At 49.5% G+C, this 16,899-nt stretch overlaps 4 protein-coding genes across 4 annotated transcripts; 3 read left to right on the forward strand and 1 right to left on the reverse strand.

The window, feature by feature from the left end:
- Positions 1-410: 410 nt before the first annotated feature.
- Positions 411-3,692, forward strand: AKAW2_11758S (uncharacterized protein; the record flags this gene model as incomplete). Its single annotated transcript, XM_041684277.1, has 2 exons — positions 411-2,571; positions 2,620-3,692. 2 exons carry the CDS (start codon positions 411-413, stop codon positions 3,690-3,692), a joined length of 3,234 nt encoding a protein of 1,077 aa, XP_041538478.1.
- A 183-nt stretch (positions 3,693-3,875) lies between these two features.
- Positions 3,876-5,890, reverse strand: AKAW2_11759A (uncharacterized protein; the record flags this gene model as incomplete). Its single annotated transcript, XM_041684278.1, has 6 exons — positions 3,876-4,391; positions 4,456-4,861; positions 4,923-5,003; positions 5,058-5,593; positions 5,663-5,779; positions 5,855-5,890. 6 exons carry the CDS (start codon positions 5,888-5,890, stop codon positions 3,876-3,878), a joined length of 1,692 nt encoding a protein of 563 aa, XP_041538479.1.
- Positions 5,891-9,797: 3,907 nt separating this feature from the next.
- Positions 9,798-11,382, forward strand: AKAW2_11760S (uncharacterized protein; the record flags this gene model as incomplete). Its single annotated transcript, XM_041684280.1, has 2 exons — positions 9,798-11,044; positions 11,109-11,382. 2 exons carry the CDS (start codon positions 9,798-9,800, stop codon positions 11,380-11,382), a joined length of 1,521 nt encoding a protein of 506 aa, XP_041538480.1.
- Positions 11,383-12,751: 1,369 nt separating this feature from the next.
- On the forward strand, positions 12,752-16,335 carry AKAW2_11761S (glycoside hydrolase family 35 protein; the record flags this gene model as incomplete). Its single annotated transcript, XM_041684281.1, has 11 exons — positions 12,752-12,891; positions 12,949-12,997; positions 13,060-13,103; positions 13,156-13,297; positions 13,364-13,516; positions 13,576-13,962; positions 14,038-14,152; positions 14,211-14,247; positions 14,300-14,426; positions 14,477-16,021; positions 16,093-16,335. The coding sequence occupies 11 exons, from the start codon at positions 12,752-12,754 to the stop codon at positions 16,333-16,335; spliced, it is 2,982 nt and encodes a 993-aa protein (XP_041538481.1).
- Between the last annotated feature and the right edge of the window lie 564 nt (positions 16,336-16,899).

The raw sequence follows: 16,899 nt of genomic DNA on the forward strand, positions 1-16,899 counted from the left end.
GTTTCATAAGCCCTAGTGGTCGTATTTTCTATGCTCACCCAATCGATGCATGACAGGTGTGGGCGCTTAACAATCAGCGCAATTGAACCATGTGGTTAATGCGTTCGTGAAGGAGGTGCTATGACGGCTTGGCCCCTGACGAATCCTTCGTGAGCACTAGTATAGATCCCGCGTCTGGTGACTGGTCGCATTGAGCTCGCTAATCCACCTCATCCGTCCTATCACTCTCCTCGATTTCTGCAGCCGCGCTGAGGCAGCGGCTTCCCCCGCCCCTTTGGCGTCGATACGAGGTACTGAAGATGCCTGATAACAAACTTATAAATCACTGCGAGCGATGGAGTGGGTGAAAGCATTTCGGAGAACTTTGTCGGCTAGAGGAGGTCACCAGGCTCAGGGCACATCTGCGTGCGATGGAGGTCGTAAATCAGTCAGCGCCTTCGGAGCGTGTGCCGGCGTCAGAGGAGGACGCCATAGATGGGTTTGGAGAGGCGCAAATACCTGAGGTTGTGACAGAAAAGCAGGAGGCTAGTACTCAGACTATCCAGGAAGATATTGAAGAGAGAAGCTCTCACCGTGAGGAGACGGATGATGACGGCGATAATGATGAAAATGACGATACCAACGAGGAGGACAATGAGGAAGACGACAGTGACAGCGACACGACAGACGATGAGAGCAAAGCCGATGATGATACCTGGCTCAATGGATCTGCTTTCAACGAGCGGAAAATCAACGTGGGCGTGAGATACTATGATTACCCATCCTTCATGAACCGGTCAGTGGACGACGATGCAGATTATACGATAGAAGCCCTGATCAGTACTTCCGACTGGTGGAAGGACCTGGAACGGGAAAAGAAAAGGCGCGCTGCGAATCCATCACCATGGACTGAGACTATTGAGGTGGCACCGCCGACGGAAGGAGTTGCTGAGACCTTGCAACTCCAACGTGTGAGGATCCGCTCTCCAGAGATACTTCGTCGGCTTTCTGAACTCGGAGAGTGGAACGAAAGCAGCATGGTTCCCCCAAAATCCGATTGTGTATTCTGCCGTCCGTTTCACGCTCTCGCCTACTTCCATGGTGAAATAAAACAGCAGCTGGAGCAATTAGAGTCTGAGCTAGAGGAATCACAGGCAAGACCTAATCCCTCAGAAGGCAATGAATCGGATGGTCCGCAAATGACTTCATACTCTGCTATCCGGGACGAATTGCGATGCTATGTCAACTTTGTGGAAGAGAAGATTCTACCTCTTTGGAAGAGGTTTGAACATGTCACCAAGAACACTCCGAACAAGGTCAGATATGACGAGTTGCCTTTTCTTTTCCGCCCGGGTGATCTTGTTTTTGTTCCATCTGTGGCCACCAGTTCAAAAGCACGTCACCAGTCTGCTATCCAGAATGTCTTTCGCCTGGCCTCACTCCGGCCCGAAGACCACATGTGGCAAACGGACCCAGGTGGCTGGTTTGTCCCAAATTCACTAGCGAGGTGGAGCATCTATTGTTTCGACTATGATGGAGAGCAGTTGAAAGTGATTTGGCAGTCCCTAGAAGTCCCCCATTTTGCTGGCGAGCAAGATATTACTGCCTTGCCATGCTACCCTCTGCGTTACCATCCTGATCATGCGACGATCCTTAAGATGCAGGTCGAACGTGGAAAGCTATTCAAGGAGCTCGTGAAACCGGAGAACAGACATCAATACTATTCTGGATGGAATCTCTCAACAGGTATCTTCAAGGAGAGCATGGAGCTCGCTGAAGCTGAACACATAGAAAGTGAGGTCATTATAGATGTGAAGGAAGCCTCGCGATACGTTACTGAGACATACCCCGCCGACACTAAACGTTACGAGGAGACTTTCCATGATTCATGGGCTACGGTTGTGGATGAAAATGTCTCTTATCGGCTATGGAGAAAAGCTTCGCCCCATTTCATCGAGAAGAATGAAAACTTGCTCGTCCGAGAAGATTTTACATATGCAAAGGAAGCACAAGCCTACATGAAGCAGAACCCATACATTGATAACAACGACACATTTTTAAAACCAACATGGTCCGATGAAGATCTGGCCCTTCTTCCTCGGAGGGTCCTTGGATACGTCTTACGTGAGAGGAGGTTCACGCGCTTGGATGTTCGCGGCTTTGACTTGCGTCGGGTATCTGAAGAGAGGATTACCCTGGACCATGTCCAGATAAAGCCTGGACATCGGAGGATCATCCGATCGACTGTTTCTTCTCACTTCACCAAGATCCACCATGAACGCTCTCGTGATACCATATTGTATACGCCAGATATGATCCGGGGAAAGGGACGAGGCCTGGTTATCCTCCTGCACGGAGCGCCTGGGGTGGGTAAAACTGCGACCGCAGAGGCAGTGGCATTAGAATTTGAGAAACCTCTCTTTCCCATCACTTGCGGCGACCTAGGAATAACAGCAGACGCCGTGGAGAGATCACTCAAAGACATCTTTCGATATGCCCATCTATGGGACTGTATTCTGCTACTGGATGAAGCAGATGTCTTTCTCACACAGAGAGATCGAACAGATGTTGAGAGGAACGCCTTAGTTTCAGGTACGCCCGTATACTTACCAATGATTGGACCTTACTGACTTCATATAGTATTTCTCAGAGTGCTTGAATACTACAGCGGCATTCTCTTCCTAACCACAAACCGAGTCGGGGCACTCGACGAAGCATTCCGCTCACGAGTACATCTAAGCCTCTACTATCCTCATCTAAGCAGTGAAGATACCATTTCCATCCTCTGTAGTAACCTGGCCCGGCTCCCTCGAGCAGACAAGGTACCCAAGGGAACAACGATCGGCAACGGACATATCCATGTCATGGACAAAGAGATCATTGAATTTGTCCGATCGGAGTACGAGAAAACCTACAGAGTCCACAGACGTGGTCCATGGAATGGTCGCCAAATCCGCAACGCTGTACAAATAGCATCCTGCCTCGCCTTCTTCGACCAGCGAGAAAAGACCCCGGGTAATGACCTCCCGGTAGTGCTCACTGCAGAGCACTTCCGCACAGTGAACGACACCATCGAAGAATTCGACCGATACCTAGTCAAAGCCCGGCGTGCCGACGATCGCAAATTGGCCCACATGGAAGGAGTCCGATACGATGGCTACGAGTCCGGACCTACACGAGAACCTGCCGTATATGACGGTTTCAGTGGTTACGAGTCCGATCACGTCCCCGTTGAGCGAAACCCTCGACGCAGTGTGCCAGCCCGCACCCCTCAGCGACAGTCTCAATACGCCGGCACCTCGGGCGGCCGAGTCGCAGCTGGACGATACTCCGCTGGTCGGAAACGGGCAGTCATGGTCGAGTCTCAGCATTATGCAGAAGACGACTTTATAGATGACGATATGCATGCCCCAAGTCCCTCTACCGGGCGCAGATATGAAGGCGGACCTAGTTCGCGTATGGAGCCTCGTTCCAGGGTTCAACCCAGACCTTTGCCTCGAAAGGATGAGGATGTGTACGAGGAGGAGTTATATCCGGATGTCGAAGATCATGTTGTGGAAGAGGAGTACCGTCTTGCGGCGGATCCTGATGCTCCTAGATCTGCTCCTCGCAGCGTGAAAAGAAGCCCCAGATACACGGGGGATTACTCCCCTGTTCCTGCTCGCAGGACTAGAGAGGCGACTCCCAGGTCCCAGCATCTAGAGGTGGAGTAGAGCATTCCCATGGAGCATTCGTGCGCATAGCCGCACTATTATACGCCCCCCAATATATCCCTTTATGGAAGCATTATTATCTATCGTTTCATCAGTTATATTGCATCATATACCCATTATTCACAAACCCCCTTTTTTTGTGATTGCTTTGATATGTTCAATTTTGGGATATATATTGGCAGCTCAGCAATAATCATCAATCCTCCCCGCCCCAACCAACTGCATCACCTTGCCCCCCTCCGCAAAAACCAACAAATCATCCGACCCCTGCTCAAAAGCAGGCCAGGCAAAGTAACTCTCATTAGTCGGATTCGCCGGCACATTCCCAACAGCAAGCCGCACCGGGCCCCGCGCCGGGTCCTCCACAAACGAAAGCCACAGCGCTTGCATAGCGTAACTCACGTCCCACTCATACTGCGTAGAGGGACCACCATACTCATAATGCGTACCGAAGAGAATAGGGAGCTCGGCGCTATGATACGCTCCGAACCAAGGCAGGGGTGAGATGTTGGTGAAGTTGCCTGCGTATTGGTACCGGTAGGTCGTGAGATTTGCTAAATTGCGGTTTTTGACTTCCTCTGCGATGGGACAGGCGATGATTGATTCAGTTATTTCGAAGAGTGTGGACTTGCTGGGCCCCGCCGGGGTGAATGATACGAAGCCGGCGCCTTCGTTGGTATTGCTTCCTGTTATCAGGGGCTAATCAAGGGAAAGAATGATAGGTTAGCTGGTAATACTTGCTGAGGATAGGGGAGTTGCTTACGATCTTTGCGACCTTTCCTGTAATAGCACGCTCGGTCCAGTTTGCGAAAAAGGTCTTGTTGTCGACGGCTGGTGTGAAAGAGATGGATTGCAAGCCGGAGTATGTTGAGAGAGCGGTTTGCAGTTTCCGAGCAGACACGTTTCGCATGCAGCTGAGTTCTTCTGTGGATGAGAGCCCGTCGCAGCCTACAAGGCTCGCCAGGAATGTGAAGTTGGTGTGTGCGTAGTCTTCGTTGTCAACTATGTTTGGAGCACCGGAGTCTGCTATGAGAGCGGCGACAATGGGGTCTCCTGGATATCCGTAGGAGTAGGCTGTTACGCTTGCTGCTCCGGCGGATTGACCCCATAAGGCGATCCGTGCGGGATCACCGCCGAAATTGGCAATGTTGGCTGCGACCCATTCGACTCTGCGGGTATGGTGGTTAGCTTGGGGCTTGTATTTTGATTTGCTTGGAGAGGTGGACTTACGCCATTCTTTGGTCGAGTAAGCCGACGTTCTGCTCGGATAGCCCTTCGGCGTTCGGGAAGCCGAAGACGTTGACGCGATAGCTGGCAGGGTGTTAAACTATGAGCATGGGATTGATTGATGGGGTTGTGATTTACTTCATGATGACCACGATGTGAGACTGAGTCCGTTGCACCCATTTGTCGGGGATTTTGTACAGCGACGCTTCCCCACCAGATGTGAACCCACCTCCGGGAATGTAAAGCAGCACTGGTAGTGGACGCTGCTGGGATTGAATGTTCTCAATACGAGGTGCCCAAATTGATAGGTACAGGCAATCCTCTGAGTCTCCTCCGCTGATGAGAAATCCCGTTTCATAGGTGGTGTATATCGTGGAGCTGTTGCTTGTCTGTTGGATACATGATGAGGGCAATGCAAAGGCATTGACTGTACCATTAGGCTGTTTCTTCACGGGGCTGCTAAAGCGGAGGTCACCAACTGGTGGCTCTGCAAATGGGACACCCAGCCATTGTCGAACATCAGGGGCTGTCTGGTTGAAGAAGCCTTGTATAGGGCCGCTGGAGGTTTGGACTAGCAGTCCTTCCCCATTTGTGTCTCTTGTAGCTGGAGAAGTGGGAACAGCTACACAATGAGAGACAAGAAGCGTTGCAATAATGCAGAGACGCGTAAGCATCTTGAAATTGATTATGAGTTAAGCGGTAGCTCATACTGGATCAGGGGCGAAGAGGAGACTGCTTTATACCTTTCTATAAGGACCACGGTAGCCCCTCAGTTGCGCGGCAAAGCGATTCGGCAGACGAACAAGACCCTTTAACGCCTCGTGAAGAGGATAAATGATACTGAACCTCGCTTCTGCAGGCTAAGGAATAAGCCGCCAAATAGCTCCCCGGATGACCCCAGATTGCGGGGTCGAAAATGCCGAAGCCAGGCTTACTCTATAATTGGAGCATAAACATCTTGTAAGTAACATGATCTAAGACTTCATGTTGCAGTTGATATAGTCTATAGCGGTACTGTAGCAAGCATATCTGTATATGCAAGTGAGAACGATGGTAACGTTGAGGAAGTATCCATGGCTCGCCACCGTTGTTAACTTCGGGCTCGCACCGGTCCGTCTGCCTTATGTACCAAGAGACGGATACACTCTGAACCCAATGGATCCATGAAAAGCATATACTTCCAATATAGCATCATGAATTCGCTTCGGTGAATCCCTGCTTGGACCCTGCTGGTGGGATGCGGAGGGGAACTGGGATGTGCGTGTGCGGGGTAAATCTGGGGTAAACTTTCCCCCAACCGAGGCAGGGAACTGATGAACATTGCCGCCTTCGACTCGGTTGAACATTCTACCTCCAGCATAGTCATCAGCATTCAGAGGCCTTGAGGGGTATTCGATAACTCAGATGTACAATTGAGCTCTACCGGCTGTCCATCGAAGCTTGAGTGAGGTCGTGAGTGAATGAAGGTTTGCTGTGAGACAAGAGGCTTACGCAAGGTCATTATGCGCCGTCGCACATTAATATGATAAGCCTCCTGGTCTATAGTACAGACAATAGGCTTACTTTAATGGAGGGCCTGAGTTCACCGAAATGCTGCCTCAGTAAGCATGTATGAAAATGTCTCTTATTGACATAAGATGGCTTGGGAAGTGTCCAAAAGAGTGTTCGCAAGCGGATCATTGCCGCTAATAATCCTCAGCGATGATCAGGTTCAGTCACCCTGATTTACCCTGTCTGTACCAGCGTGATCTTATAGTCGGCAAAGACAAGACCCTTCAATGGGTAAGTGTTTCGCGATGCGGTCTAACAAAACAGACGAAAATGGCTGCCTGACCTGAAAGACCTCAGGCACCACACCCTGGCTTAACCTTCCTGATTGGGATAAGCACAACTGCTCCACGGCACCCCATATCCTTGAACCAAGCTTTACTGAATCGGGATTCCCCGCCTCAGCGAGTGTCATTCGGGTTGCCTGATCGGGAAGACCGCCCATTTTCCAAGCTCACAACAAAGAAGGCCTTGCTGGAAAAATGCCGGTTGTGTCAACAAATTTCCTTGTTTTGGTTAATCATCGGCCAGACCAAGCAAACCGAGGGGTGGTAGCCTTTTGTCAGCAGCCATCTCAACGGGTTGCTGCAAGTTTAGCGGATTGTTGAAAGTTGGATGTCGACATAAGCCGCAGTTGAGCATAATAGCGAAGCTGTCGCAATTAGTGCTGTGCTCTGGAACTTCGAAGCAGAGTCTTTTAGCCCAGCCCCTTCTTCAAACAACACTCCATAGGTCTGCGATATTACGTTGTGTAACCACCCAGCAACCGCAGCGCTGCACAGCGCATTGCTACATGGGTTGCTTAGTAGAACTGATAAGACCTCTCATACAACAGTGAGTCTTGAACAGTCGTGTGTTGCGTTGCATTATTGCATATTCTAACCCCCGACTCCGCATCATCTTTGTCGATCAACGCTTTCACTTCGCGCGTCAAGTTACCCATTTCCGACAGTAAAATGGGAAAAAGGGCTTTGGCCGTGTCACTATTGCCGTTCATCACCGGCAATTACGTAGTTAAGGAGCATTAGACTCAAACAAGGTGCGTTTAGGGGAGGGGGATAATGAAGGAAAAGATCAATAGGGTCTTCCGGAGGGAAATATTCGAAACCTTGAAGAAAATACTCGAGAGGCAAGAACGCCAGTGGAGGTTTTTTTAATTATTTGAAGCAGAATCTGCATCCTAATCTTCTCTATACATCAGACTTGGATAGGATATCAGCACAGAGAGTTCTTCTATGTTCGTCAACTAAATCTCTTTCCCCTACGTGATGAAGATCGCCCTTCATACCGAGAAAAGGGCAGAATATGAGAAAAGACCAAGACGGCAAAATCTCGGACTTGGTGTCGCGGATTTGGTTTTACTTCTGGGACTAGCACGGCTGAGAAGGGTGTAGGACGTCTGACTTGAGCATGCAATGATGTTTACAGCATTGCATGAAGGGGAGAGGGGCGGCGCTCAAAGATTTATCCACGGATGTCGTGGTGCATGCCGCTGCACACTAACTCGGATTACATTGCAGTCGTACTTCTATAGTGTCAATTAGTGGTTGCGTCCTGCATAGTGCTCATGGTCTGACACTGAGTACATTAGTCCCCTTTCAAGACAATTGGACCTTCTCGGCCTGAATGCGCTCGGAGGAATTGCGATGGGAGTGGGTAAAAAAAACTAGTTCAGCCCACAGGGAAGCAAAATTACCGCCATCCCACGCCCAAAGCCTCAACATTGAGCTTGTCTGGTATTTTCGAGACCGGCTAACACAGTCTTGGCGTTTCTGAACTGGCTATGAGTCCGGGTGATGGAGGGCCTCACCATGCATGATGACATGCTACCGGAACCTTATGTTCGGGATAGGATATGGCGACAATGGAAAAATGGGACACCACACATGACCTTAACTTTACCAGGGAGAGCTTGCTGACTTGAAAGTTTACACCGAACAAGATAAGCAATAAAACGGACAGCTTATACGCACTATGAAATAAGCAATTCCGCGGCACATCGGCGAAGTCAACTGGGTACTTGGTGGGCGCGCGATTATTAAATGCCTCGGTGGCGTTGGGTCATTCGACGGTAGGGAGAGTGCCACGCCGACAACAAGCAAGCTAAGCATTTCCAGACTCCATTGGAAAATCTCCGGGACAAGAAGGAGATCAAAATCTGACTTCCCGATCGGACCACTCAACTTGCCTTGCGCTCCAGTTGCCCGGCTTGGCTGGTAGTAATGCTTTTCCCACACTGGTGGGGAAAGTCCCGTGGAGTCACGCGGCCCCCCCAAATTCCAACATCAGCGCGCCATGACATCTTCCCTCTCATGGCCTGACCGCTCAGATGCCTTCCCAGCTCACCTTTCTCTGCTTTTTCTTAATGCTGTCTTCTTTCACTAGGCCTCCGTCGGATGCATCGAGGACCACTTGTGACTGGGTAAGTCCTCTGCCAGACTCTACTAGTTTATGATTTCATCCCGCGTCCGGTGTAATAACCTTAGTATAGCCGCTTCCCAATCAGTCGCCCGAGTTGAGATTTCTTTGAGACCGGGGTGGTGGGCCTAGGGCTCGGACAACATCCGTTGCTCGCACCCCTCGGATAATGGATTCCAATTTCTAAGACACAATACAGTCAGTAACGTGGGCCTGGCCTGTATCGAAGTGCCTGGACGCGGGGCTAAAGCCTGGGGTGCTTATTGCGGAGATAATAGGAACCACGGTTGGCGTGCCCCAGGACAACCTAGAGCTCCAATTGGTGGCCGGGTAGCGACTGGAGCTAGACTAACAACCACCCCCGCTGTTGGAGAGTCGCCGCGCTAACACCAAGACCAATCAGCGAGTGCTTTGCATAAGATCCAGCCATGTGGCGACTGGTGGGATATCAGACACGTTACAGAGCCGTACACCGTACCGCCCAAGTCAGCCCGAGCATACCACTACCCCGGTGAGAAGCTGTGGTATCTTTCTCTCTCGGCCCTGGTCCCTATGCGGAGTATTTCGTACTAACCAGGGGGTCCGCTATGTGACTCGCACATCGGCATCCGTCTTTCACTTGCATGCGGGTCCACGGCAGACCTCTGGACGTCATCTCGACCAGCTCGGTCGGCAGCAGTCCGGTCTCCATTGACCGGAGAAGCGGATTGATCATCAGCCCATGTAGAGCTTACAGAAACCCCGCGACTGTTTGCTTTCGGGCTAGTCGTTGGCCTGTTTCTTTTTCTATGAGCATGCCCCCGGACGTGAAAATGGCTATTTCTCTCCCCCTCCATTCTGCTTTCCCCTGTTTTACCTTCTGGTGCCTCTCCTGCAAAGCCAAAATCCTTGCGGTACAGGCAATTCAGCACAATGCAGGGCCAAGCACTTCGTTATGCCCAGATCTTCTTAGTCGCTTGTCCCTCCTTTATCCTTTTCGGTTACAATCAGTCCGGTGTCGGAGGACTCGACGACTTCCCCTCCTGGGTGAGGGTCTTTCCAGAGATTGACACAGTCAACACTACTGGGGCGCAAGAGTCTCACAATGCCACCGTTCAAGGAGCCGTGGTTGCGTCGTACACAATCGGAGCCCTCTTCGGGTCACTGATTTGTACAATGATTGGTGACATGCTTGGACGTCGCCGATCGATCTTTTCTGGCGCACTCATTGCATTGATTGGTCAGATACTGGAATGCACCGCCTATTCTCTAGCTCAATTCGTCGTTGGGAGAGTGATTTTGGGTTTTGGTGTTGGCATGCTCAGTGCGACTGTACCTGTCTGGCAATCCGAGTGCGCGCCTGCCGCCCAGCGAGGACGGAACGTGGTGTTGACAGGCATGTTCATCGCGTTTGGTTTCGCTTTGACGCAATGGGTGAATTTCGGTTTCTACCACATGGAGAATTCGCCCGCCTCATGGAGAGCATCACTTGCCATCCCCGCCTTGTTTTCGTTCATAATTATGGGCAGCATCTTCTTCCTCCCAGAGTCGCCGCGTTGGCTCGTCATGAAGAACAAATCAGACGTAGCACAATTTACTCTGGCGTCTCTGAGGGGACAAGAAGTAGACTCGCTGGAGGTTGTCGCAGAGCTACGGGCTTACGAGCTTTCTCTGGAGGAGTCCTCGAACAACTCACTTAAGCTCCGGGACATTTTCACTATGGGAGAAGAGAAGCTCCTGTACAGGTTCATCCTATGTGTCACTCTCCAATTCTTCCAGCAAATGACTGGTGGAACTCTGATCTCGGTCTACATTCCACTTATCTTCCAGACAGATCTTGGACTCGGTACCAGTCTGTCGAAGATCCTTGCGGCATGCGCGTTGACCTGGAAATTCCTGTGCTGTTTTGTGGGCTTCGCCATCATTGACCGCATGGGACGACGCACAGCGTTTATGGTCAGTGGCGGTGGCATGGGCATGTGCATGCTGGCATTGGCGGTCTCCAATTCCTTCTCCAATAACCATACCGCATCCATCATCTCCGCCCTGTTCATTTTCATTTACAACTTCTTCCTTCCGATCGGCTTCTTGGGCGCCAACTTCCTTTACCCAGCCGAGGTTGCTCCTGCGCGTCTTCGTGTCGCCATGCAAGCAATTTCGATTGCCAATCAATGGCTCTGGTATGGCTCTCACTCATAATAATTCAACTGCTTTCCACCTTATGCTGACTCTTCTCTCCTTCAGGATGTTTGTCGTCGCAATGATCACGCCTGTCGCCATTGACAACATCGGCTATCGCTACTATATCGTCTACGCCATCATCGGTGGCATTATCCCTCCTGTCATCTACCTGTTCTACCCAGAAACAAAGGGCCGGTCCCTAGAAGAAGTTGACGAGATCTTCCGTGACGCTCCCACCATCTTCTCTGCAGTGTCGATGTCGAAGCACAGGCCCATGGGAGATAGGGCCATGGAGCGTGTCATGGAAGAGAAGGCAACTGTGGAAGAGATAGAGTAATAGTATCGAAGGATAAACTTGGATGATTTTATGAGCGTCATGTGTCTTAGACATAGATCTACACTGCCATGATACACGTCTGCTATATTATATACATGTTTCTCGTAGCTGCCTTGCTATTTGTATATTGCCACTTTCATGATTGTCAAAGGCACTTTAGGACACCAAAGAATATCAAACCAGTGCCCAGAAAACTGGTAGCATGTTATGAGCCCACAGGCGATAACCTAGTCCCGTGACATACAGTCACGTTTTGAATCCCTGTAACCGGATGCTCCGTAATCGACAACTATTTAAAATCAAATATTTTTCATAGCAGGGCAATGTACAAGGAGACAGACGTTACTGTTTTCAGTTCTAGATCCTGTCGGACTCAATCTCTACAAAAGACAGTCAACCCTATGATAATGCTTCAACAGAATCATTAAAGAACATTTGGTCTCGCTTACGAGCGACTTTTATGCCATTATTTAAATGAACATCGTCGATACCGGTGTTGGCACACCGTCCATTCTGTGCACTAGAGCCCAGGGGCGTCTCAGACTCGCTGTGAGGTTACTGATAGGTGTCAATAGGGCCCTACTTTGGAATCAGCACAGTTAGAGTGCTATGTATATCAACTCGATAAGCAGAGGTATTGGTGGTGATGAGCACTCTGTTCACATGGTATGTGGTGTTCTCGATGACGATCTTACCACTTTTAGCACCATTTAATAAGCTTGAAGGATGACTAGGGTGTTGTCGGAAGAAGCATCATTTTGGGCTACAGCCGCGCGTTGCTTAGAGTGAATCTTGTGAGAGCAGATGGAAAGGCTGCTGTAAGTGCCCATTTGGAAATCTTGAGAAAGACTGGGAGAATGGACATTAGTAAGACTTACAATGATCATTTAAGAGATCTGAGAACAGCTCAACCGCAGGCTTTTACATAGTGCATTGAACGCAAGGCTGTCATGACCTACGCAACATAACAGAAACCTTCGGTCTCCTCTACACCGAGCCTGTTGGCACACGCTGTTAGTCTCCTATATTGTTTGTGCATTAGTTTCATATACTGTCTCCTGCCCTACAGGACCCTGACCCTCCACAAGCTTGAACTCTCACAAACACTATGCAGATCGTGCGGGGTCCGCAACGTCTTGTATGCTCGATTGGTGGAAATGTGTTCAGCCCATCTGCAGGGTCTCTACTTACCATGCATAAAAGTGGAGAAGTCCATCTACGCATGACAATATCGGGTTATTTCTGAAGCCCTGAACTTCGCTGTTGGGATCTCATATTTAAGATATGGAAGGTGTATCTTGATCCGCTTCATTCTCTTTTCGAACATCAATTTCATCAGTGACCTAAGGCGCATACAACTTTGGCCAGGATGAGGCTTCCAGTGCTGCTGAAACTCGTGGTCGTTCTAGCAAACTTATGCCAGGCACTGTCAGTATCGAATAACTCAAGTGGAGCTGTGACATGGGACGGATATAGCTTGATAGTCAATGGGGAGAGGGTTTTCGTCAAGTATGTGGATTGTGTGCAGTACTGATTCCACCCGAGTGGCTAACCACTTTCCATAAGTGCTGCTGAGTTTCATTACCAGAGACTGCCCGTCCCTGAAATGTGGTTGGTGAGTCAGCATTGCTTTTTGGTAGCCGGAGAGGTTCGAAATCTAAGGCTTTCTCAATCTAGGATGTGCTGCAAAAGTTGAAAGCAAATGGCTTCAACACAATTAGGTTGGTGATATGCTTCTCTACAGATTGGACATCCAGTTAATCTCAGCTATAGTGTCTACTTCTTCTGGAGTTATCATTCTGCTTCCAGGGAAGCATATGATTTTGATAGTGGAGCACATAACATACAGCGTCTTTTCGATATGGCCAAGGAGACAGGCCTATGGGTAATTGCCCGACCGGGTCCTTATGTCAACGTAAGCAGGCTTTATGACTTATGATTCGAAGTTGCATAGACCCTAACGACTAACAAACGAAAATAGGCCCAAACCAATGCAGGTGGCTTAGCTCTATGGGGCTCCGATGGCTCCATGGGAAAGCTGCGGACATCAGATGAGGCCTACCATGAAGCATGGCTTCCATATATGAGGAGAGTCGGACAAATCATTGCAGCGAACCAGATCACAAAAGGTGGTGTATGTGTACAGCTGTTCCCTGGCGGCTAGAGTGTGGCATGCTGACCTGTAGCGTATAGCCCGTCATACTCTTCCAGGTGGAAAATGAGCTACGAGAGACTAGCCATGAACCCAACAATACTCTCGTTAGGTATATGGAACAGCTTGAATCAGTTATTAGGGAGGTGGGAATAACGGTTCCTACGACTCACAACGATCAAAACACGAAATATATATCCTGGTCAAGGAATTACGAAAACGTTGGTGGCGCAGTTGACATTTATGGCTATGACGACTACCCTGCAGGATTCCTTGTTGGGAACAAATGTGATGGAGCGACTGGCTTTGATGTAGTTCGGACTTACTATCAGCGGTTCATGAATTATGCATGGTCTGGTCCAATATACCTCGCTGAGTTTGAGGGCGGACGTACTTTGACTTGGGGTGCACCGCAAAACTATGATGATGTGAGTGGTCACTCAGTCGAGCAGCAACAACACCACAGCTATACATCGTCTACTTGAAAGCTAATAGTCACCTAGTGTCAGAGCGAGCACAGCACCACCTTTGTGGACATCTACTATAAGAACAACATTGGCCAGCGCGTGACGCTACAAAGCATATACGAAGGCTATGGAGGGACTAATTGGGGCCATTGTGAGTAGATTAGCCTGTCACGCACAAAATTGCAGACGACTTGCTGACCCCCCTATAGCTGCTTGCCCGGTGGCGTATACCAGCAATGACTATATGTAAACTCTCCTCATTTTGAGTTGCTGACGCTGAGACTTACCATACGAACAGGACCCCCCTCCGAGAAACTCGCGAGCAATGGGCCAAGCTCTGGCAAACGAAGTTGATACAACTTTTCTCAGGATCAGCACCTGATTTGCTCAAAACGAATATGCATGGGAATGGGTCGGGTTACAGTGTTAGGATTTCATCCGGACCATTATATGCAACATACTAATAAGCTAGCAGCTCTCAACACCCGATGCTTATAGCTGGGTCTTGAAGAACCCAGATACCCAGGCAACCTTCACTGTGCTGCAGCAGAATGAAACTCCATCAACCGCTACCATCACCTTTTCAGCCTACTTGAACACCAGCCTTGGCAATGTGACTGTTCCAGGTATTCAGCTTGAAGGGCGCCAGAGCAAGATTCTAGTTACAGACTATAAGTTTGGTAACCAACTTCTGCTGTATTCGTCAGCAGATGTACTTACAAATGCCGTCTTGCCCGGTCACGACGTTCTAACTCTGTATCTGTGGGAAGGACAAACGGGCGAGTTTGCTTTAAGAACATTGAAGAACTTGACGTTCGAGGTCTATGGCTCGTCTACCGTATTGTCGACGCTTCATCATGGATACCAGAAGATTAGGTACACACAGTCTGCCGGTTCTACTGTCCTTCGTTTTGAAAATGGGGTCATTGTCTTATTGCTTGATCAACCTACCGCATGGCATTTCTGGGCTCCGTCAACATCTAAGTACCCTTCTCCTAAGCCAGACCAGAAGCTTTTCATTCTCGGCCCGTACCTAGTCAGATCTGCATCAGTCAATAACGAAGTGCTTCACGTGTCCGGAGACAACAACGGAACCACAACTTTGGAGGGTTTCATCGGCAACGTGACCATCAAGGCAGTCGAATGGAACGGCCAGCTGCTCACAGCAACCAAGACGCCCTATGGCTCCTACACAGCCCAAATACCCGGTACAGAAAACCGATCAGTAACACTTCCACCTTTGAATCACTGGCACTCAGCAGAATCCCTCCCTGAAATCCAGCCAGATTTTGACGACTCCAGATGGACGGTCGCGAACAAGAATAGCACTCTCAGCCCACAAGCCCCTCTTACCCTACCAGTTCTGTTTAGCTCCGACTATGGTTACTACGCTGGTGCTAAAATATACCGTGGCTACTTTGACGGCATCGAACACACCGCAGTCAATATTACCGCCTCTGGAGGCCTTGCGTTCGGATGGAACGCATGGCTGAACGGGCATCTCATCGGGGGCCACCCTGGCGACCCCGATCTATCAGCCACAAATATGACTTTAGCGCTTCCAGCGCCCCATCTCAAGACGAGGAACAACGTCATCACAGTCTTAGTTGACTACCATGGCCACGATGAAACTAGCACCCGTAACGGTGCTGAGAATCCTAGGGGCCTTCTCGGTGCGTATCTCCTTCCGGGAGGTACACGAACAGCAACCGCGTTCAAATTATGGAAGATTCAAGGTAATGCTGGCGGTTCGAAGAATATTGACCCAGTCCGTGGACCCATGAATGAGGGTGGCCTCTATGCTGAACGACTAGGCTGGTTCCTCCCTGGCTTTCCGGCTTCAGATGACAAGGAGTTCAAGAGTACTTCCAGTCCGCTAGACGGCATCTCAGGATCGGGTGTCCGCTTCTATGTCACCACTTTTGACCTTGATATCGACAGTGATCTAGATGCACCCATTGGTATTTCTCTCTCAGCACCAAATGGCACCATAGCACGTGTAATGCTTTGGGTCAATGGGGTAAGTTTTGGGTCCATTTCACAACTTGGTATGAACCGTTGATATACTGACATTTGTTTGCCATGTAAAAGTATCAATACGGAAAATACGTCCCTCACATCGGTCCGCAGACGAAGTTCCCCATTCCACCTGGAATAATCAACAACCGGGGTCAGAATACATTAGCCTTGAATGTGTGGGCGCAAACAGATGCCGGTGCGAAGCTCGACACTGTAGAGCTCTTCACTTACGGGTTGTATCAGACAGATTTTCAGTTTGATCGGGACTGGAGCTATCTACAGCCGAGGTGGAAGGATAGAAGCATGTACTCTTAGATCGTTTGAAGAAAGAATTGGGCATTATGTTTGGATATCAACTGGTAATAGATCCAGTTACATACGTACGCATATCGTACTATGGGCTGTGTAGTCCACGCAGTAAACTTTCATGATACTTAACATGGGTTATCTTCCCCCACCTACTTCATTGTCATCGCTACTTCCATCCGTTAACAGTCTTCCTGCCAAGAAACATTCCCAACAAAAGACAAACATCCTCAATACAATCCTTTCAATTTATTTTTCCTGGTTACAACCCTCCCCTGGTACGATCTTTCCCGCAAATCGAGCAAAAATTGTCATAATAAACCGCAACTCCAGAAGATCCCAGCTCGGCAGCGGCAGTGTATCCGGATCGGGAGTTGTCAGAGTGATCCAATCCCCAGATTTCAAATCCTTAAGTTCCTCCCATTCCAACCCAACCAGTTTAACTGTGGTCCCCTTTCTGATGCGAGGGGGCTTGCTGAAAATACAGATTTTGTCGCTCCAGCAATGATCCTGCAAAGGTAACCAGAAAATTTGCACCTCAAGTTCCCTGTAACGCTCCCTATGTTCTGGATG

This window comes from Aspergillus luchuensis, chromosome 1 (genome assembly GCF_016861625.1).
Source record: "Aspergillus luchuensis IFO 4308 DNA, chromosome 1, nearly complete sequence".
Taxonomy (NCBI): Eukaryota; Fungi; Ascomycota; class Eurotiomycetes; order Eurotiales; family Aspergillaceae; genus Aspergillus; species Aspergillus luchuensis.